A 22,461-nucleotide genomic window follows, 5' to 3' on the forward strand; every position below is an offset into this window, starting at 1 on the left:
ATTCCAAAAAAAAGTCTAAAAAAAATATATGTTCGTGTTATTATTTTACGAATAAGAAATCTGCTTTAAAATACTTTTCAACAGTTTTTCCTTCATGAGTTTTCAGGAAAACTACTTAAGTGAAAAAACATGATTTGAAGAAATTACGTATGACAAGTCATACAGAAAATTAAAATATACATTTTCAACATTAACATTATTTCAGAATCTAAACTTAAATATTCCTTTTTAATACAGGTTTCCAAATCATTAGTGTAAAGTTTAAATGTAATTTTGAGTTTTGAACTGTTTTCTAAAAACAAAACCGTACCCCCAAATTTTACATTGACGTATCGGTGGATATATAAGTGAAATTATATTCATATTTTCGACATTTTATTGGTATGCTAAATGTGCAATTTCATCATTTTTTATCATTGATAAAATACTAAGAAATGTTTTGTTAAAAATCTTTTATGCTAAGCATTATCGCAGGCTTCTTCAATTACAATTTATTTAAATTTTGGTACTCTATGTACTTTACAATTCAAAATTTGTTACTATATTGGCAAAAAAAAAAAAAAATGCTATTTTAGTCAAGTTATTCTAAAAATTCGAGCTTACTTGGCTGGAAAATTCGTTAATGAAAAAAGTATTTTACACTTTTTTAGTTTTAGCAAACTAAGATCTAAAAGAGTTCAACAAATTCCCTTATTTGCCACATAGTTTAGGAAAGCGAATTGTTTCTCGTTAAATATAATTATTTGGTGATCGACTAAGAGTACTATTCTCTAGATAAATTTCATCGAAAGTGCGTGTAAAATTTTCAAAGGTATAACAGAGCCAAACTTTATTAGCAAGTTTTAAAGAACCTTTTTTCCGGCTTTTGAAAAACTTATTCATAATGTCATTTTTAATACGGATGTGTATGAAGAATTACAAGATGAAATGAATCGAATTTTTGTTAGTATCAAGTATAAAATTATTTGTTGTAACTGGATTCGATGGTTCACTTGAAAAATTTCTATTACGGAATGGCGTAAATTATGAACGAGTTTGGTAAACAAAGAAAGTAAACTGATTCTACTGTGAGGATTTTAACATCTTGCTTAATGAACATCTAAATATATAAAATTGTTAAACGCACTTGATGAAAATCTAAAATTAATTCATTGAACCGAATCTCAAGAAACAACTTTTGGAGCTACTCATATAGAACTATTATCTAAGAACTATTTATTTCTTGCACAGCTTCGATTTTGTTTGACCACCATCAATTCATTTCGTGTATTATATCATATTTCTACTTGAACAACAGGAAAAGAACTGGTCATCAGTGAGTTAACGTCAATATGTTGTCCTACATCTTTGATTTAAATCGTTCATGACTTTTGTGCTTCATTAACTATTTATCAGGAGAAATCGAACAAGAAGAATGCTTTCTTCTGAACTGAAGCTTGACTTGCTTTACTTCCACTTCCGTTTTTCTCCAAGTTGAACTTATCAGATGAGCTAACTTATTTTGACCTTCGCCATTAGAGCTGATACCGATGAGCATTTATTTAAAGTACAAAAAAACTCATGCCTAGCAACAGTTCTTCCGTGCACCCTTTGGATGATGAGGACACGCATTCGCTGGACTACCGGCGAGAAAAAGACCGCCGCTCCAGTTTGGCCATAGATGTCCAGCGTCGAGTCCAGCTGTTTTCGGGTTCGGACTGGAACCGGACCCGTAGAACTACGGTTGCATACTTCCCCCCACACCGGAGTATGACGGAGCTAAATCATTTTCGAGAGACTGCAGCAGGAGCTGGGGAGGATATCTTTGTTGAAGACATAGTAGACGAGGTAGGACATTTCTGTCATTCATACCTAAGGTGACCATTTATTTTTCTTTTTAAAAGCGAGACATTCAACAGCTTCAGTCAACTTCTAGAGAAGGGGTATCAAAATTTTTACACTTTGAGAAATTATTTGCCTCAAAATTATTTTTGAGCAACAGGGTCGTTTCCGAAATTTTAAAAGTATTTTTTTCTGAAATAGCGTGCTGAAAGACATAGGATTTGACTAAATTTTTAAATAATTTAAAAGTTCAATGTTTAAAAAAATATTTTTTAATCGGTGCGCAGATTCAATTTCCTTTTTTACGCTTTTGCACATGACATCACACGTGATGAAATGCCATTCACTGTTGCCATTAGCGCAAAAATTAATATTTAATTTGCTTCTTTACTCACATATACTGGCAACGATACGGTTGATAGCAAGCGTAGAGTGCGATATTTAATTCGCTTCTTGATTATCATACCGTGGAAACGCAGTAGACAGCAAGAGTAACATTCAGCGCGACAGTTTAGTGCGCACCAAAGTTCATCCCTTGTGACGTCATAAAAACCACGCTTTATTCGAAAAATCGGACATTTAAAAAAATAATTGAAAATTAAATGGTTTGAAAATTAAAGATTTTCCCCTCTCTATGTTATTATTATTATTATTATTATTTGCTCATTCTATCAACTTCAGTGATCAAAAGTAGTACTTTTGACTAACGGAAACAACCTCATTCCAAGTTTTGCCTTTTTTCCATTGGATTGAAAAGCCTCACGGGCCGCATGCAGTCCATGCGTCGCAGATTGAGCATTATTCATAAATCCCGAATCTACTGTTTTTCGCTGGAGCTTCCACCTTTTTTTTGGTTGTTTTCCGATTTCCCGCTTAATTATGAGTTTTTTTCCGTTTTTTAAAGTAATTTAGCAAAAATTACTTTTAAAAACTGCTGCAAAGTCTCCAAAGATCAAGCGTAACAAGAACAATAAAATTTGCAAAATATATACCAAATCAGTGCTTTTTTTCCTTCCGTTATTTTAAAATTAACCCAAAAAATTTCAACGATTATGTTTTAGTTGTTAAGATTGTACACCACTTCCCGATTAAAGTACCATTCTGAATTTATTTTATTTAATAAAAAGATATATTATCGTCTTCATACTGCGAATGTGATGAAAAATACAATGTTTGTTAGGAATTCAATTTCTTTTTTAATTTTCAATTATTATTAAGATTTGTCAAAAGGCATAAACACAAATACAATTTGTGTTTATGTTCATATAAACCTTGATTCATATATTTAAACGAAAATTTGTAATTATTTTGAGTGCCAGTCTTCAAGTGTTATTTAGTTCAGTGCTGAATCAAATGAAATGTAATTTTTAAAACGGCTTTGAAATATTTTCACCGTAAAATCTGCTATTTTATCTCTTGTTTGTTGAAAAAAAAAAAATCTACTGATTTTTGAAGTAGAAATCTAATGTTTGTTCCTGTGAACCTGGGAGTTATGGGACAGAATTGAGCTGTTTATACGCATGAAAATAGATTCTGGAGACTGTAGAGCTCCTGCTTTTCTTTTGCTGGAGGTCAAGCTCTGGTTGTACCTGAAATTCAAGTTACGCGCCATTTGACCAAGCTGCAGTTTCTTCAGAACTTTTATTCACACAGAGGCTGAAATTCGAATTTTTCTTTTAATTTTAGAGTGGGCCTTCCTTGAAGTTTCACGTTTTAGCAAAAAATTTTAATGGGAGTGAAATACATATCTTGGTTGGTAGAACAAAATTTAAAAAAAATAATTATTAAGTATTTTTGGTAATTTTTGCTTTTATAAACGAGAGTTCATCTTCATTTTTTATGCATATAGTGGTCAGGGGCGTGCACAGGGAGAAGGGACACCTGTTGTCCCGGACCCGAGCCTGAAGGAGGCCCAATATTTAAAAACTAGGTGTGAAATATAGGGGTAAACAATATGGAGGGGGCCCCAGAAATATAATTTGTGACGGGCCCCAAAATTTCTGTGCACGTAACTGACAGTGGTAATCTGACGTTAAAAATGTTAAAGAACATTAATTTCATTTTCTATTACAGAATTAATCCATAAAATTTTTGCTCAACAATTTTGTTTTTTTGCAGTTTTTATAGAAGCCGGTATTTAAATTAAAATGTTTTCTAATATGGAACACTGTTGATTTAGAGTTACAGATTTAATTGTCATTTGATTTCCTTCTCATCACGCACGCGCAATCTTTTTTTTTTATGCCAGCTTGCGATCGCGACCTCTTTTATAGGAAGTTACCCAAACCTGATTCCCCAGTTCACTAGCAACATAACTACACAATAACTTCACGGAATAAGTAATTTCCAAGGCCCTGTGCCTGTGGCAAGACCCGGCATTCCCCATTTTTTACAATTGCGTTTTTTCCGCTTTCGTTTCCACATAAAATGTGGCACGGTTCTGAGAACAATTGCGTGCATTGTCAACGCAGGTTTACTAAACAAAAAACATTTAGTTTACGATAATGGTGATCAGAGCAAGAAATGATTTTGTTTTATTTCAGTAACAGATAGGGAAATATCATTTTACAGAAAAAAAGAAGAATCTTTAAAAAAAGAAAACCTTCTGTAACTGCATCTGTTTATCTTTTCTTATAATAAAGCTGAAATTCTCTCTGTCTGGATATCGGGATTTCTGTCAGGATGTCTGGATCTCTGTGACGCGCCTCGTCATAGCGCCTAGACCATTCGGCTGATTTTCATGAAATTTGGCACAGAATCGGTTTATAGCACTTCGAAGCTATTTTTCGAAAATTCGATTTTGTTCTTTTTCTATTCCAATTTTAAGAAAATTTTACCGAAAAAATTATCACAACGTGGACGACTAAATTACCAAATTATCATAACGTAGAACCGTAACATGTTCGAGGAAATGAACCTAGCAAATTGGCGAGAAATTCATCATCCATTATTTGTAAATATACTGGCAATGGCGAACCAAATGACCTTTTAATTTTCTACTGCGGGCAAAGCCGTGCGGGTACCATTAATTATTCAATAAAGGGAAAATAATTAAAAATATTTGAAGTTGATGTTACAAATATGAGGTTCAGTTGTCTTTAGTGTGCAGATTAATTTAGTTTTTATTTTATTTTTTTCTCTATATTTAAAAAAAGCGTTTACTAGTGGCAAAATTACTCTTTAACTAAAAAATATAAGTAAAATTATTTGTTGTTTTTTGGGATAAATAGTTTTTCTTTTTTTCATCCCTCTATTTCAATTATACACTTGGAAAAGTTTAACGTTTGTAGCTTATTCTATTGATACAATGTTACAAAAAAAAAAAAAACTTTATTTCCCCTCCCCCCTTTTTTTTAAAGTATTCCTCTTTGTACTTTTGACTGAAAAGATTACGCAGAAGATTCTGTTTTCTTTTGTTTCCCTGAATATTTTGGATGTATGGATGCATATTCTGTTTCATCAAGTTAATATAATCAGCTGCTTGCGGCTAGGTAATGCAATAAATACTTAGCGGATAGGTAACATTCTTTATGTTTTTCCATGTAATGTAAGAACTCAGTATGTCAAGAAGTTTTAAAGTTGACTTTTATTTATGATATGATCATGATGAAATATTCAAAATAAAAAAAATATGTGTCAAAATAATAAGTTTTAGAACTAAATAACAAATCTATTTCTGAAAAGTTGTCGATGTTCGACAAAACATGGAAATAGGAAGTCTTCTAATTTTTTGATAACTATTTTCGGTCGTTTCGGTACTCTTCGTAATGAGTGAATTGGTGATAAGTTAACTCTATGAGCAGGAGTTAAAAACTTTTTGGAATTAAAATCTTTTGTTTGAGCAAGTATCTTCGTCAAACGAAGCTCGCATGCTAATAAAAAAAATTGTAATGCACCATGAACATGTTTCACGTTTGAGAAATATCTATGCGTTACTAGTTTGTTTTCATTTATTTAAGACTTCCTTTTGCTTTAAAACGTCTTTTTATATCAGTACATCAAGGGACATTTTATGTTCTAATCGCCGTTTCTATTTTTTATCTTTAACGGAAGAGTATAATAAAGCATAAAAGACCATGAGTCAACACTAACTTTGGAATATTAAGTATACTCGCAAAAGCTCCAAGCTTTTAAGAATAACTTTTTTGTTTTGATAAAAATACTGAATATGACGGTTCACTTTTTTTTTTTTGTGGACAAAAGTGAAAATTTCAACACTTGTCATGCTAATTGCATTTTTTAATTATTTAAGCGCAGATTATAAACTTATATCTTATCCTGTAGAAATGATTACATTCGAGTGTGATTAGTATAAATTTATCCATTCTACCTTGTGACATGTTTATGATAAAAGGCACCACTAGTACAGTCAGAATTTATCTTCTTGGAGGGAAAAGGTTACGCCAGTCTTTAGATGTACGAGTACATAAAATTGGACATATTGAGACTGATAATAGGGACATACGTCTTAGGATTTTCAGAAACACAGCTCTGGGGTGTTACCCTCTCTGCGCAATTGAAAATAACCAACATATGGAAATATTTTCTTCAGTTAGTTCAGTCAGTTCGTAAAAGCAGACTCATATTGTAGAAAAGCAGTGATGGTGTTATTACCACGGGTTTTACCCGGGGCGCAGTAATTTTGTGGTGTCACCCCCCTCCTTCATACAAACAATATTCAAAAACAAATTTTAGTTTATTTTTTTTAAAGAATGTACAGAAAAAGACAAGTATAAATTATGAATGCATTTATGTAAAATTTGCCTTAAAAGCATATGCAAACTCCCCTTCCCAATTATTGTGCTCCGTTTTCAATGAAGTTTGATAGATAAAATATATTTTATGAAATTTGTGGGGAGGAATTTTCAGAAATCGAAGTATTTATGTTTTTCACAGACTCTTGAAACTATTTTGGGTGTCATACCCTAGAAGAGTGTCACCCAGCGGGGACCGCCTCCCCCGTTCCCCGATAGTGACCCTACTGAGAAAAGTCAACAGTTTCTTTTTGCAACACACTGTTAACTAGAATATTGTGCATTTTTTAAGTTTTCCTCAAACATAACCATGATTTTATAAATTATAGTTTTTTCTTACAGAGATATATATTTACCATGGGTGGTGCTGGAACACAACTATGGTACGCTGCTTTTATGGAAAAATAAATTCCCTTTTAACATAAAATTGGTCACGACATAGGTCTCAATAATTTTTGATAGGCGTTCCGGTGCGGGAAAAATTTACGAATTCACCCTTCATTCCGAAGTGTGGTGGGTAAATTGTGAAAATGGCATATCTCTTTAGAAACTACAGGACTACTTTAAGGACGATTTCTACTTAAGAACGATTTTTTGTGATCCCTTGAAAGTCGTTAAACAGAGAGCCAACTGTATTTGTCAGAACTATTAGTGATTGATTTCATTCTTTATTCAGCTTATTTTCCTTTGTCTTCATTCAATGGTAGCGCATTTGCTCGAAATCTGCAAATTGTAGGTTTGAATTTGCAGAATTTCCAATGAGAAACGCAGAAATGATATAATTTGAAGAAAGAATGTTTGATTATCGTTGAATTCATCATTTCAGTTCCATATGCTAATGAAAGGAGTCAGTAAACTGCTAAAACTGTTCAGTTTTCATTTTAACCGAAGACTATGAAATACGGTTTCGAATAGCTGTGCAAGAGAATTTTGTTGTTCGAAAAACTCCACCCGTAATTCAACTCTTGATAGACGAGGTGGGATCTTTTACACCTCAGAAGACCTTGATTTTGTATTGTACTATTTCGGTTGTGTAAATAAGTAATCACTGCAAATTTTCCAAGGTCCTAAATTTTTTTGGAGTATACAAGGAATATGATATTGGTGTTACATACTCTACACTTGACCGTTTAAGTGAAAAAAAAAAGAAATCAACTAATAAGTGTTAAAAGCGGTTCGAATCAATTATCAGAATCAAAGAAAATTTAAAGTCAAGAAACCGTCAGAGCGAAAAACAGTGCCAAATGTCTATTGGGTAACAGATGTTTTGCAAATCCTCCACGAATAGGCAATAGTCAATTCTTTATGGCCTGAAAACAACTATACGAATCGAGGCAAATAACATAGTTCAGAGCTCTAACATCTTAATAAGCAATGAGAGATAGAATGTAAACGAGAAATAAATTGTTTTTCTGTCTAAGCATGTTCCTATAGTCATTTTTCAGGCTATTATGTTCTTTGAGCATTGAAGTAGGCTGAGAGAACGCAGGTAGGTCCTTTGACCTAGTATCATGTAAAGATTTTTTTTTGTTTTTAGTAATTTAATCAAGAATGTAATAAAGTCAAAGGCCCAGAATGTAAAACCAAGTGCTTGTGCAAAAAAATAAAATAAAATAAAATAAATAAATAGAAAAAAATAAAAATAAATAAAAACAAATAAATAAATAAATAAATTATAAATGTAAATAAATAAATAAATAATATAAAAGCACGAGCTGATGACTTCCTTTTACTCCAATTCAATGGCATTTCCCCATTATTGGCAATTTTAATGTGGTTCAATTGCTTATCACCAACAATGGCCAAATTGAAACCAAATTTAAAAAAAGAAAATCGCCAAATTTGTCGCCAAGTTGGCAACAAGACTTGGCGATCAAAAGACTGGTAATATATCGCCAAATATCCGACAAATTATAAGACCACTTGAGTTTACATCGAAATTAACAATGATTTCCCCCCAAAAAGTTGCAAAAGTTCCCCTTAGGAACATCCGAATGCAACCAAAAGGGAAGGTGCACAACTAGATCCAACTAGGAGTCTACGTACCAAATTTCAACTTTCTACAACATAACGTTTTTGAGTAATTCGAGATACATACACACATACATACGTACATACGGACGTCATGAGAAAATTCGTTGTAATTAACTCGGGGGTCGTCAAAATGGATATTTCGGGTGTCTGTGCATTCCTAGGCATATATCCATGTGTGATCGGGTCGAAAAAAACTCAACATTCATTCGGGGGTAAGAAAAATGGAAATTAAGGCCAATTTTTGAGTGAAATTTTTTTCGCGAATACAATACTTCCTTTTTTGTAAAAGGGAGTAAAAATAAAATAAAAATAATAAACTTAAATAAAATAAATAATAAATAAATGCATAAATAAATTTTAAAAAATAGTTTTTGAATTAAATTACATGTGATCAAGTACGGGTTAAGTTAGTTTTAAATAAAAAAGACTAGAACATAGAAACATGAACAAGCAGATCGTGTGGTGAAATCATTGCATAATAAGCTAAAACCGGCGAAAAGAAATCTCTCGGAGAGATGAGCTAAAATGAAATATATGACTATCGGCATATTCGCCGAGGGCAGTCACTGAATGGTAATGACAGCATAATATTGAAAAATAGCACCCATTCGCAATGCAATAGTTTGCTGTTTTTTTGACTGTATCGTAATTGATTAGCAGAGTGTTAGAGGAATTTTTTATGCAAGGATTATTTGAAATGATAGGAACCTTAATCGGAAGTATTGGGGCAGTGATGAGGCTGATCTTTAGTATAGAAGTTTGTAGATAAAATTGTAATATGACTTGAAATAAGATTCGATACAAAGATCTTAACCCTTTCAACTAGTTTTTAATATCAAAAAAAAAAAAAAAAAAACGGTTAAATTAGAACATTAGTAGGTTAAATAAAATAAGTAAAATTGCTATCTATCAGTAAAAAGTTACGCTAAAGTATCAGTGTAGCCAAAGAAAACCTGTGGTCACGCAACTCACAAAATTTCTAGCTTATTTATCACGTAGGGTGTTTTGGAAACATCTGCGGAACATATATATCTCGGTGGGGCCGAAAGGGTTAATGCAGCGTACTGTTACGAATGAAATTTGGCACGACCATAATTCTTAAAAGTTATAAATTTGTAAAACGTTTGTGTGGCAACAAGCGGCATATATTCGCAACTCCAATAAACTATAGGGGGCGTTGCAGCCACTGTCTAATAGCGGATGAAAAAGGTAAAACAAACAAATGCCGTTGAGCTCAGGAGTTGCGAATTCCCTCGACTCAACAGCATATGATAATTTTGAACCTCGCGACGAAATATATATTGTTCTTTTGTTAAAAAGACTTATGTGTGAATTAATTAAAAGAGGATAGTTAATTGTAATTTTAGCTTCACACACTCAACAACATTTTCGGTAGTGTAAAATTTGCAATTGAAACGTCGCCAAGGTAGAGATACCTAAGTATTCGACTGACTAGAATAATAAATGTTTTCTTTGTACAATTGAATAGGACTGAGATAATAAGTTACTTTTTCGCGCTACTCCTCCATGAAATGGTCTCTTAGGTTTTACGTTCTATGAAACACCACGTTCCTATGAAGTTATATTAAGAGCTTCATTCTCTCTCTATTGTTTCTTCTTATTGATAGTTTATTTATTCTTCTTATATTCATGCATTTTCATCCAGTTGCACAATCTTCTTTTGCTAATCCAATTTGCAGCTTAGTTCTTTTTTTTCTATTCGTTCCTTATACTCTTCATATTTCTTCTTTCTACTGCCTAGTCATTCATGTTTCGCTCTTTTGTGAGTTTCAGAATTTTTTACTAAGGATAGAAAACCTGTACTCAAAAATACATGTTAGGCGGCTGGTGGCGTGATGGTAAGGCGCTGGCCATCTACGCCTTGGACCCGGGTTCTGACCGATGTGGCCTGTCAGTGGATTTTTGAGATGCAGAAAATCATCAGCGCCCATGTCGTATGATTATACGGCATGTAAAAGATCCCATGGGTGTTTGTTTGGCTTTGAATTCCCTCGGAAAAATTAAATTCCTAGTGCGGTTTCGCGTCAAAGAGAGCCCAGGTGTCTCCATCTGGTGAAACTAGGCGTCAAAAACTACTTCTGTCATGGATCAACGCATTAATGGTGTCACATGAAAGAATAATGCCTTGTCGGGGAGCGCACTAGTTCTGGTCTTCTTACACAGCCCCACTGGAAAAAAATGTTTAAAGCAAAGTAACTTAAATCTAAACAAATGAAAGCTAATAAATGCTCGTTATAAAAATAAACAGCCATTGTTTAAAATGTACCACGTTCAAAAAACCGCCTAGCTGCCTAGCTAGGATCAGCTTAGCCGTGCCTTGAGCCTGTTGATAGTCGTCCCTTTTATATTTGTATTTGTATAAATGCGTGAAAAACAAAGAGAAGAATCAGATGAGAAAAGAATCTGTATTTTAATTTATCTAATTCGTATAACACAAAAGATAGGAAAGCCCCAAGAAAAAAATGCATAAAACTACAAGTATGAATGAAAACTACACTACACAGAAAATAAGCAGATAAATTAAGTTTGTGCCATACTGAAAACGAATTAAAATTTGAATGAAAATGAAACTTTTATTTGCTCAGTTTGCGATAGAATCGATTTTTCTTTTCTTTTCTTTCTGATTTTTCTTCTAGAAAAAATCAGGTAAATCGACTGGGCAAATACTGGGCCATTCCACGGAAAACGGTAATTTTGTCCCGCGCGTGACGTTTCGTACATTTCAGTAAAAAAAAAAACAATTTAAAAGGGTAATGAACAAAATTTTGTTACTCAAGAAACCACAAATGTATGTGAGACTTCTTTAGTAAAAAATTTCGTCATTACCTTTTAAATTATTCCTTTTTATGAAATATAGGAAGTGTCACGTGGGGGACAAAATGACTGTTTTCAGTGGAATAGCCACATACATAATATTATTTCAACGGATTAAATTATTTTTTTTCCAACAAATGAGATGTGTTTCCTTTCTTTTTTAGCTTTAGCTGTAACATTTGCCATTTGTTTTGATATTGCTGTATAAATACAGCAAAAGTATTAAGTAATGCATACAGCAAACTAGAGGAGGATGAATTCCGATGTCGTGACGTATGCAAATAAAATAAATTTTAAGTAACAAAGTTATTTAATAAATATAATACTGTGTCAAGTGTATCTTTGTATCAAATGTAAAGATTTAAAAATGTGCTCACTCAAGTTTAATTAAAATGTTAATATCTATTACAAAATGTTGGCGCGATGGGGTCGTTTCCAAAATTTTAAAAGTATTTTTTTTTTTCTGAAAGAACATGCTTAAAATCATAGGATCTAACCATTTTTTAAAATAATTTGTTCAAGTTTAATATTTTTTAAAAAAATACTTAAATCGGTGCGCTTTTATTGTTTACATTTCTTGCCGATGACATCACAAATGATGAAATGCCATTCTGTGTTGCCATTCAAAGAGCAAAATATTTAATTCGCATTTTTACTCACGTGTAATGGCAACGATATGGTGATAGCAAGTGTAGAGCGCAATTTTAATTCGCTTCTTGAGGCCTCAGTGGCCGAACGGTCTAAGCGAATGCTTGACATTGGCACACTTGAGGCGGTGGGTTCGACTCCCACTCCCGCTCCGATTGTACTTTCCCTTCTTTGTGATGTAAATTCTTTCATGTGTTGTTTATATGTCTAATAAAAAATATATCATGCGTAAGGCAGGCAAAACACTCAGATTGTAGTCCTCATCAAAAACAAGCCTGTGCAATTAAGCACCAAAAGAAAGAAGAAAGAAAGAAGTAATTCGCCTCTTAATTATCATAACCTGGAAACGCGGTACAAAGATGCGCCAAAGAGCATCATTTGTGACGTCATAAAGACCACACCTTGTTTGAAAAGTCGGACAGTTTAAAAACTTAATTTAAAAAAAACTGGGAAAAAAATATAAAAATGAAAAAAAAATAAAATACTAGAAAACATTCAAAGCTAAAATAACATTTCCTTAAAACTCTTCTCAGTTTCAATATTAAGAAATTGCAGTTATGTTGAAAGGCACTCACAAATAATTATAAATGAGATAAATTTAGTAAAATAGTGCTCGTTATGTCATAAACTAAAAAAAAAAAAAGTACATTTCCATATTGTTGCGAAATCCAGCGATTTCGTAAACAAATTATTGAACTTTAAAATAAGTTTTTAGTATTTCGTCAACCAAGTATACTGCAAAAAATATTGCATACAAGAAACTTTTATCACTATTTCTCAACAAATAAATAAAAAGCTTTTGAAGCAAAAGTTATTTCATCAACATAGATTATTCAAAAGTTTAACTGAAATAAGAAGCATTTTCGTGTTTCTCAATTTGATGGGAAAACTTTTTAATGTTTTTCGTGGTACAGTGAAACCTGTGTAAGTTGACCGCTTGTGGTGCAGTACTTTGGTGGTCAACTTAGACAGGTGGTCAACTTATAAAGGGTGGTAATGATTTTTTTTTTTTATTTTTTTGTCATTTCTTGCACCATGGACCATGTATTCATTTCTGGAATAATTGGTACTTACTCTTTCTGTTTAACTCACTTTATTGTTTAACATTACTTTGAAACAATAATTTAAAATGTTATTCAAATATTTTTGCTTTTTTACTCGTTTTTTACTAAATTAGACACTAGTTTTAGAAATTCCGTATGTGTCAGCTAATTTTCGCCGACTTTCTACCTTTTCATATAATTTTAATCATACTTTTATCAATCTCAAGTTCAACTAACTTTCTTTTTGAAACCATTTTATGTACAACTTTTACACAAAGAGCAACAAGCTGGACTCTCCTAGTTCATAAAGGCAGTTGAAAATGAAAATCTCCTATCTCTTAATCTCTTGCACCAGAAATAAGTAACTTTTCTCTTTAGCACAATTCCAGTGTTGCCTCAAAATATTGCTACTGGAAGAAAAGACTTTGTACTTTTTCTACTGACACCAGTTTTCTGTTTTCATTGAACGGAGAGTACAAAAAGCAATCTCAAATAGAACAACAAAAGAAAAACTTCGGAGAATAAAGAGCAGCATAAGTTTTATGCTGCTGTTTTATTTAGTTGGTAAAATGCTGGTCTAAAGCATCAAAATTATTCTTGAAAAACTATAAAAAAAAATAATAATAAAAGAAAATAATTTGCTTGATTAAGTTAAAAAAAAAAACAAGTGGTCAACTTACAAAGGGTTTTTTACAATACTCCAAACCAAATTTGGTTTACATTAGTGGTCAAGATAGACAGGTGGTCAAGATAGAGAGGTGGTCAAGTTACAGAGGTTTTCCTTCATTATATGAGATAGGTCCAATTCCGTTCCCGACAAAAGCGGTCAACATAGGCAGGTGGTCAACTTACAAAGGTGGTCAACTTTACAGGTTTTACTGTAACTAACAACTGAAGCCCCTTATTAATCAACAATAACTAAACATCGAAATAAAAACTTCTTCTCCCATTATCGGTATTGGGGGGGGGGGAGAGGCATGCAAGCGTGATGCGTTGTGATATTTGGGTTTATCAAGAGATATTTGAAGTCTTCGACTTCTGGGGAAAAAGAAAGATAAAAAAAAGGTATCTCTTTTGGAGAAAGTAATGACTGACGTAGGCGAATGTCCCTTTTTTCTTTCCATCTATCTTTTTTCCCCTTGAAAGATTCGCCGAACTTTTACTGGAAAGTATTTATTTTTTTGCTCGGATAATATTCAAGGATAAAAATATTTATATTTTTCTTTTCTGTAACAGGAATTTCCTATCTTTTTTAGTCACGAATCACTGTCGAAAATCCAACATAATGCAGGGCATTTAGTCTTGTACATTTTTATAGTGAATAGGACTGGTGTGGTATTATCGATAAAAAAAATGGTTTCACTAATTTTGCGCTCAGAAAAACAATCAACATCACTGTGATTAAGCAACAAAGATAAAGCAAAACAACAACAAAAAATATTATATTAAAGCATGAAACAATGCAAGGTAATGCTAGTTTTAGCCGGGCTACTTTTTTGTCACTCATCCTATGTTGTCATTTATATTAGGAAAATTAATTTCTGTTAGTCTAATCTTTCGCTCATATCAAAATTCGCTCATTCAAGTGCTTTTAATTGTACCATACTTTTCCTTTGCATTTACCGAAATTATCTGTTAATTGAGAAAAAAAAATAATAAAAATAAAATTAATAAATACAATTGAACCTCGTTTATCCGGCCCTCGTCTATCCGGATCGCTTGATTGTCCCGTTCAAATTTGTAGGCTTAAAAAAACTATCTTCATATGATAACTTTAAATTGAGAAGAATATAACGATTAGCCCCTGAATATTTATTATTTATTTTTATTAAATGTACAGCTCCTGCATAGGTTGTACAGTAAATTATGGTATTTTAACAAACAGTACTGCAGCTAAACTGTAATAGTGAGAAAAAGTTGGGATTATTGCGCTTAATTCAAGCACGTGTTTGAGCCAAAAGACTGTGGAGCAATTTTTTTAAAAGAAATTATGTGAAAAAATGGTTTTCATAAACAATTCTATGTAATTTTGTTACAAAATATAATTTTTTGTCGTAATGAACGGTAAGTCCTCTTATTAAAGGATTTGCTTTGCTTATTACCCATACCATCCGCATTATCCAGAATTCTGGTTATCCGGATTGCCTTTGACCCTAGTTAGTCCGGATAAAAGAGGTTGTACTTGTACTGTAAAGCAATTGAACTTGTTTCTGACGAAATGAAGTTTCTGCGATCGAGAATAACAAAAACTTAAACTTGTTTTGAAACGTTTTGTTTTTTTCTTTTCGAGCATACATGCTCTGTGGCTGATGACTTCATGTCTCTAAAAGCTATAGTTTTGCAACAATTTAAAACTATCTTTTCAGATTTCTTATTTGCCCTAAATATATCATACGAAATTAGCATTATTAAACCGGCACACCTTAAAAGTGAAACAATAATAAGTAAAGCAATCAACAAAACATAAATTACCTACGCAGTATGAAACCTGCACAGTTGAAATAAAAAAATGAAGCATGCTATTGATATATTAAAATATTAAAAAATAAGAAAAACACCTATTTTTAGCAGAAAAAATGAAAATGAAACCGTATTTTAAATTAGTTTAATAAAATCTCCATTCAAATAAGAACATCAGTCCCTAAAAACCCCTAATAAAATAAAGGTAATAGTTTTTAAATGACGCCAATAGTCCTTTTAGAAATCCGTATGACAGGAAAGAGTCCCGAAAAAACGTTTTTAGAGTGAGAAAAGTTCCCGAAAACAAGTCAAGAGTCAATATAAAAGCACCACTAGAATAGGAACTATCCCCGCCAATCTTCCCCCCCCCCCCCTCCGCCAAATAAATAAATAAATAAATAAATAAAACGAGACTATATATATATTTTTAAATCCTCTCCAGATTGAAGACAACGATTCCTAAATAATGTTAATAACTATCTAAAAATCTCAATTACTATAAGGACAAAGGTCTTCCTTTAAACCAATAGTTCCCAAAGTGGTCCACATGAACCCCAGGAGTAACGCCGGTCTCCAAAGAACGCATGTCAACGAAAGAAAAAAATTAGGGGTGAGATGAAAATAAGGGTCCACTAGCATATATTCCATTTTAAACAAATTATGACTAAAATTCAAGCAATCTACAAGTGCTATAGGGAATTAAACACAATTTTTAATTGCATACTTACATAATACTTATTCATGTAACAAGGATTCAAGATTTTACATCACAGAAAACGAATTGTTTTCTGTGATGTAAAATCTTGTAACGGATTGAAGTTGGGGAAATTCAAGGTTTTTTTTTTTTTTTTTTCTCTTTTTGTAGAAAAAAAAATGTTTTGCATTTTTGATTACAGTGTGTTAGTAATTTTGGAATTAGCACTAGGTAGGGGGTCCACGGAATAAAAAAGTTTGGTAACCTCTGATTTAAAAACAAAATAAAATAGGGTCTTTATCTACAGTCTGTCTGCAGAGACTGAATATTCAGTCGCGAAAGAAAGAATAAAAATCACATATTCTATGTTTTCTAGAGACAATTATTGAAATTTTGTTTGTTACTACTTAAGAAAAACCGCAACAGAAAAAATAAATTCTTTGCTTATCTACATTGTAATGTAAGCTAGCCACTTTTTCTGTCATCTGAGAAGTTTTTTATTTATTTATTTAATATAAAAGCTAAACAGCTTCACACACACACAGGAAAGATTTACAACACAAGAGAAGGAAATAACGCCCAGGGCACCGGCGGGAATCGAACCCACGACTTCCTGCTTCACGACTTTCTTGCCACGACTCCTGACCTACCATAGAGCCAGAGCTGCGGAAATTAATTGGAAACTATAGAGCACGAATAATTAGAATATGCGCTACCGGCATAGCCTCAGATTATGCGCTTAACTAGGGTTATAACAACTGTATTTATTGGCTTAGGAGCTCCAAACGAATTCCCTCTCACGCAGAAATATACCACATTCAAAGAGTAAAAAATAATACCTGAGCGAGTACATTTTCACAACTAGATTTAGGGAGGAATCTTTATTGCCTTTTAAAATTGAAATCTCCGTTTATGTTGTTGTTGATATGTCCACAGTTAACAATCACTACGGAAAAATCGGGCGCCATTGCCTCAAGAAGTTGGACATCTTTATTTATTCACAGACATTACAACACAAGAAACTTTTACAGCCCAAATAGAGAAAATGACACCCAGGAACTACGGCTACGCTTCTACCATACACCCACAGAGACCCCAATATCTTCGTCCACAAAAATGAGACCCATCATGGGTTACTTGAAACAGGGGTGTCCACGGGGGGGGGGGGGGGGTTATGGCGTAAGTTGGGTCATCCAATTCTTTGGGGAGGGGGGGGGGGAGAGGGGTTCGATTTTTTTATTTTTTAATGTTGTTTATTTAAATTTATTTCTTGATTTATTTTTATTTTAAATTATTTATTTTACTTTATTTGATTACATTCTGTTTATATTTCATTTCATTTATTTATTTTGAAGTATTTGTATGAGTGTATGTGTCATTGGTGTAGCATACAACTTTTCTGTTAAAATAATAATAATAATAATAACTGAAAATTAATAAATAAGATAAATAAATAATATTTAAAAATAAATAAATAAATAAAAATTTTAAAATAAATTATTAAATAAAAAGTATTTGAAAAAAATAAGTGAAATAAAAAAAGAGAATTAAAATATAAAAAAGGGAAAGATGGTTGAGGATTTTTTTCTTGGGGGGAGGGAGGAATTTGCGCCATTAAACTTGGGGGGGGGGGGATATGGGCATCTCTATCTTGGAAAAATTTTGCAATTTTTGGTATCTATTTCCCCCCTAAACCTCGACCATTCAGGAGGAGATAGCGTGCCATACATACGAAAAAAAAAAAAACGAGAGAAAGAAAACGTTCGCAGCGCCATCGGATTTTTTCAATTGAAAGAAGAAAAATAATTTCTTTAAAATGGCTAACTTTTTCTTTAGGATTTACTACTTTCTGTTGACAAACTTATTCTTCGACTGTTTTTTCAAAATAATTTCAGCACAAAAATATGGTTTATCAACAGTATTTTGTAAATAATTTCTTTACTACATCGTAATTGTTGCAGTACTTGTGCAAATGTGAACTGAAGTTACTGTTGAGCTTAATTTTGATTTGTGACCTTCTCTGGAATTGTTTAGTTTACAATGAAGTTAAAAATAAAGCACGAAATTGGTTTTCCAAGTGAAAAGGTAATGTTTTCTTATTTGCTTACTAAAATGCTTCGATTATCTGTTATATTTATTTTTTACTGAATAGACTTGTATATTCAGCATTATATTCTGAACATTAGTAAGTTTGAAAAATATATATCTGGTCTTGTGTTTATTTTCATTGTTTGTTGGAAACTTTCAACGCTTTTCGACTATGCTTGCTGAATTTTAGTTGAAAATAGAAAACATTTGTTGTTGTATTAACTCCACTTAGAACTTACGACACAAGTACATTTTTTCAATTTTAAAGTAAGTTGACGTGTATCAAACAGTTTTAGAGGTCTGTTACATAAATTCTGCTAATATTAGTTATTTCATGCATTTTGTTTGTCAGTTTTTTCAATATGGAGTTAGATATTTGAATTTGAAGTACTATTTATTCTATAACATGAATTCTAAAGATTATTGCAACGAAATATTTATTTATTTATTTATTGAAAGTATTGCACACTACAGAAAAAAATCTTCAGTGGCAAAAATAATATAAAATACCAATTAAAACTAATTATACATTTAAAATATTAAAACATTTAGACTTATGATTGTAAAATGACATGTTGAAAATATCTTAATCACGACAATAAATGTTAAAAAGTTTGTAAAATTTAAAAGGACAAAAATTATCAGCGTAGTTAAGTCTGGTAAAAAAAAATTTAAACAAGAAAGACTCCTAAGAGTTCTATTTAGGCCGCAAGTTGGATCGAATTAAAAATATCAGAGCAGTCAATTAAGTTATTTAGTATCTAATAGAAAAAAAAAGAAGACACAAAAGTTCACGGCGTGATTTAAGACTGCGAACATATTAATATTACATAAATAAGAGTAAGAATAAGTCAAAAAATCGTGATTAGCAGTTCTGTAAACACAAGTAATAAACAAATTTGGATTGAATCTCCTCAAGAGTTTTAACTTTATTATTGTAGTAGGGGTCCCAAACAAGACTACACTACTCAAGTTTGCAGTGCACAAGGCAAAGATAAAGCGTTTTAAGCGCTTGTTTATTAGAAAAATCCTTAGTCTTACGTTTAAGAAAACCCAGAACCTTGTATGCCTTTGAAGCGATGTTGTAATAATATACATAAATGGGGATATCACTTTTACGAAACGTGAACTAATTTGTAATCAAAGCAGGACATAATTTTATAACACATTGAGTAAAATTATACTTTAAGCGAACTCAGACTGCACACTGGATTTTTTTGAATGTGTAAATCGTTAATTTGTGTAATATAGCATTTAGTAAAAAGCTCTGCATCTTGAGCGTTATGTTCTTTATCCCATTTTTAAAAAACTTAAAAACATATTTCTCTCCCCCCCCCCCCCCCTATTTTTTACTGATTTACTTCCGTTGTTCTGTCTCAAACGAAACCAAACGTGGGACTAAATGAAGGGACATCGCACGGTTCTTTGAAATTTCTGTAAAAAAACCCGGAGAAAACTGTTTATGATCTACGTTACTGTAGTTCTTTGGACATAGATGATAATTGCATGGAATGAGGTGTAAAGGTTAGCTTAATTTTTGGTATTTCATTCTTATTTTTTATTTAAAAGATTCATAAAGTAACTCTTCATGCTCTACACAGTACAATATGATGATTACTTTTATAAGTGGTAAGCAGCACACATATCGCACCCCGGTTAAGAAAGTGACACAATTCCAAGTTTTGAAAAAAGGTACTAACTATTGTTTTAAATCTAGATTTAATGCTATTTCTTGCCTAAAAACTCGCACAAAGTTTGCATACATAAATGATGCGTGGTTGCGTAAAAAAATATAATCAGTGATGAAAAATCATTAAATTTCATAATTTAGAAGGAATTTTTTTGGACTTTAAGTTATGTGTTATTATTTTAGACATTAAAAGCTAACCAGTGAACATCATATCATAATAGTTTTGAGCGTATTGTATTATTTGAGACAAAATCCCCCCAAACTACTGAAATTGAGTTTAACCTTAATTTTCTCCATTGCTGGGTTTTTTTTTTTTTTTTGAGTTGTGTCACTTTTTTTGTTGGGGTGCGATATATCTCATGGGCTGCAATAGTGGCCCAACTCAAAAAACACGCATTTTTTACTAAGAACAGGTGTAAATATGAAAATACATTCTTTTCAGCAGCAATACTAGCGCAATTCATGATTCAATATTGCGTCGTAAGATGGCAGAAGTAAAATGCATTTCCCTTAGCAACGAAAACTTTAAACCCACTTATCTCAAAACTCGATTTTTTGAGTTGTGCCGCTATTGCAGCCCATGAGCGATATGCTTGTATCATTATAAAAACAAAAGCATTTGACAAGGTGTCAGAAGGAGATATATACAGTTTACAAATTTAAACAACAAACAAAAGTGCGCGACTCAATATTTTACGATTTTCAATGCTATCTCTCCAACAATGACTAACCAGGAGGTATCAGCACACATTTATGAAAACAGCAAAATAGAAACGCAAACGTTCAAGAAAGTAATAAACAAATTACACATCTCTAAAATTTAAATGACAAATAAAATTGCGAATAACTTGAAGGTTTTTAAAAATTTTCACGAATAAAGACACATTAGGTGGCCAATTTTAGCTCATCCGTAATAACACTAGTTAACCAAACATTTTCAGTTACTATGTCATTTTGTCTCCTCATTTGCTTTCTTGGTAAGGTTTTTAAAACTCTCAGCAAATAAAGACGAGCTAGGTGGCCAATTTTAGTCCTCCGATTAACCATTTTTTTTTAGCTTGTCGATTTTAATGAAGTAATAATAAAAATTAACGGTAAAAATTTTAGTTACAGTTATATTGTCTCATTTGTTTTCGATAGTTGTATTTTATTATTTTTTACTCAGCGAAAATGATTTTAACGCTTCGCGCTCGATTTGGTTCCATCAGCTAAATTTTGAACTGACATACTTTTAATCCATCGGAACGAAATTCTAAATGAATAAATATGTAAATGCATAATTGATTAAAAGAAAGAGGAAAGAAACGAATACTTAGTACATTTTTCATAACGAGTAAGATGTATAAGAGTTGATATGCTGTCTGTACATTGAATATTTGTGGCTTGGGGGGGGGGGGTGCACTATGTCACAAAAACAAAAATGCCCAGAAGATGTATTCTTTTACCTCTAAACCAGCATGAAAAATTTGCCAGCAAGTGGTCCTTTCCATTGTCTATCTGAATTACTATTACTCACTGGACTTATTGCTTTATACTTCGGAACAGAGTACAGTAGAACTTCGTTCATCCGGCTTCCGTTTATCCGGATTGCTGATTTATCCGGATCAATTTCGTAGAAGTAAAATAGGTTTTATATGAACAAATAATAATTTTTGAGTGATGATAACCGAAGTAAAGGTGCGCAAAACATTTGCTTATTATAAGGATTAAGTGTACGACTCCTGCATAGACCGCGCAATAAATTACTGCAATCTAACACGCATCACGGCGTACTTTGAAGGGTCCGTCCGACATCACTGCAGCTGAACTGTAAATGATGAAATGCTTGATTGAATAATATACATAAATGATAAAGTGTGAATTGTGCAGAACAGCCCTATGTTATTTTGTTACAAAGTATTGTACTTTGCTGTAATAAAAGGTACGGCTGCTTATTTAAGGACTGTTCCGCTTGCTTTCCATACTCCCCGGATTATCCGGATTTTCGCTAATCCTTTGGGTCAATAGTCTGGATAAACGAAGTCCTACTGTATAAGAAGTTGAATAATATAGGGCTTTGAGCACGATTTTGAATAAATGGACACATGGTGCTTTACCTCTAAGGTAAAATTATTTCATTTGGTACTATGTTTTTTTTGCGTGAACCAGCGGTTGGAAGCAGCCCGCTACTGTAGTAGCTACATTTTTTTTAGTAGTTTGTAGTGTAGTGCACTACTTCAATAAAAGTTAAAGTAGCGAGTAGTTCGCTGTAAGAAAAAGTTGTTTGAAGCGATTTCTGAAAGCTACTTTTAAATAAAGATTCAAAAAAAAAAAAAAAAAAAGAGTTTTCAAACAGTCTGACTGGTGCAAGTCTTACTCGAGTAAAACTTTGCATCAATCAGATTCGTAAGGCTC

General features: G+C 32.3%; 1 protein-coding gene across 1 annotated transcript in view; it reads left to right on the plus strand.

The window, feature by feature from the left end:
* The first annotated feature begins 1,557 nt into the window (after nt 1-1,557).
* Nucleotides 1,558-22,461, plus strand: part of LOC129230480 (anoctamin-5-like) — a 129,545-nt gene continuing 108,641 nt past the window's right edge. The window contains exon 1 of the mRNA XM_054864882.1: nt 1,558-1,827. Within this exon, the coding sequence (XP_054720857.1) occupies nt 1,561-1,827 (267 nt within the window). The 5' untranslated portion in view covers nt 1,558-1,560. The remainder of the gene's footprint in view (nt 1,828-22,461) is intronic.

This window comes from Uloborus diversus, chromosome 9 (assembly GCF_026930045.1).
Source record: "Uloborus diversus isolate 005 chromosome 9, Udiv.v.3.1, whole genome shotgun sequence".
Lineage (NCBI taxonomy): Eukaryota > Metazoa > Arthropoda > Arachnida > Araneae > Uloboridae > Uloborus > Uloborus diversus.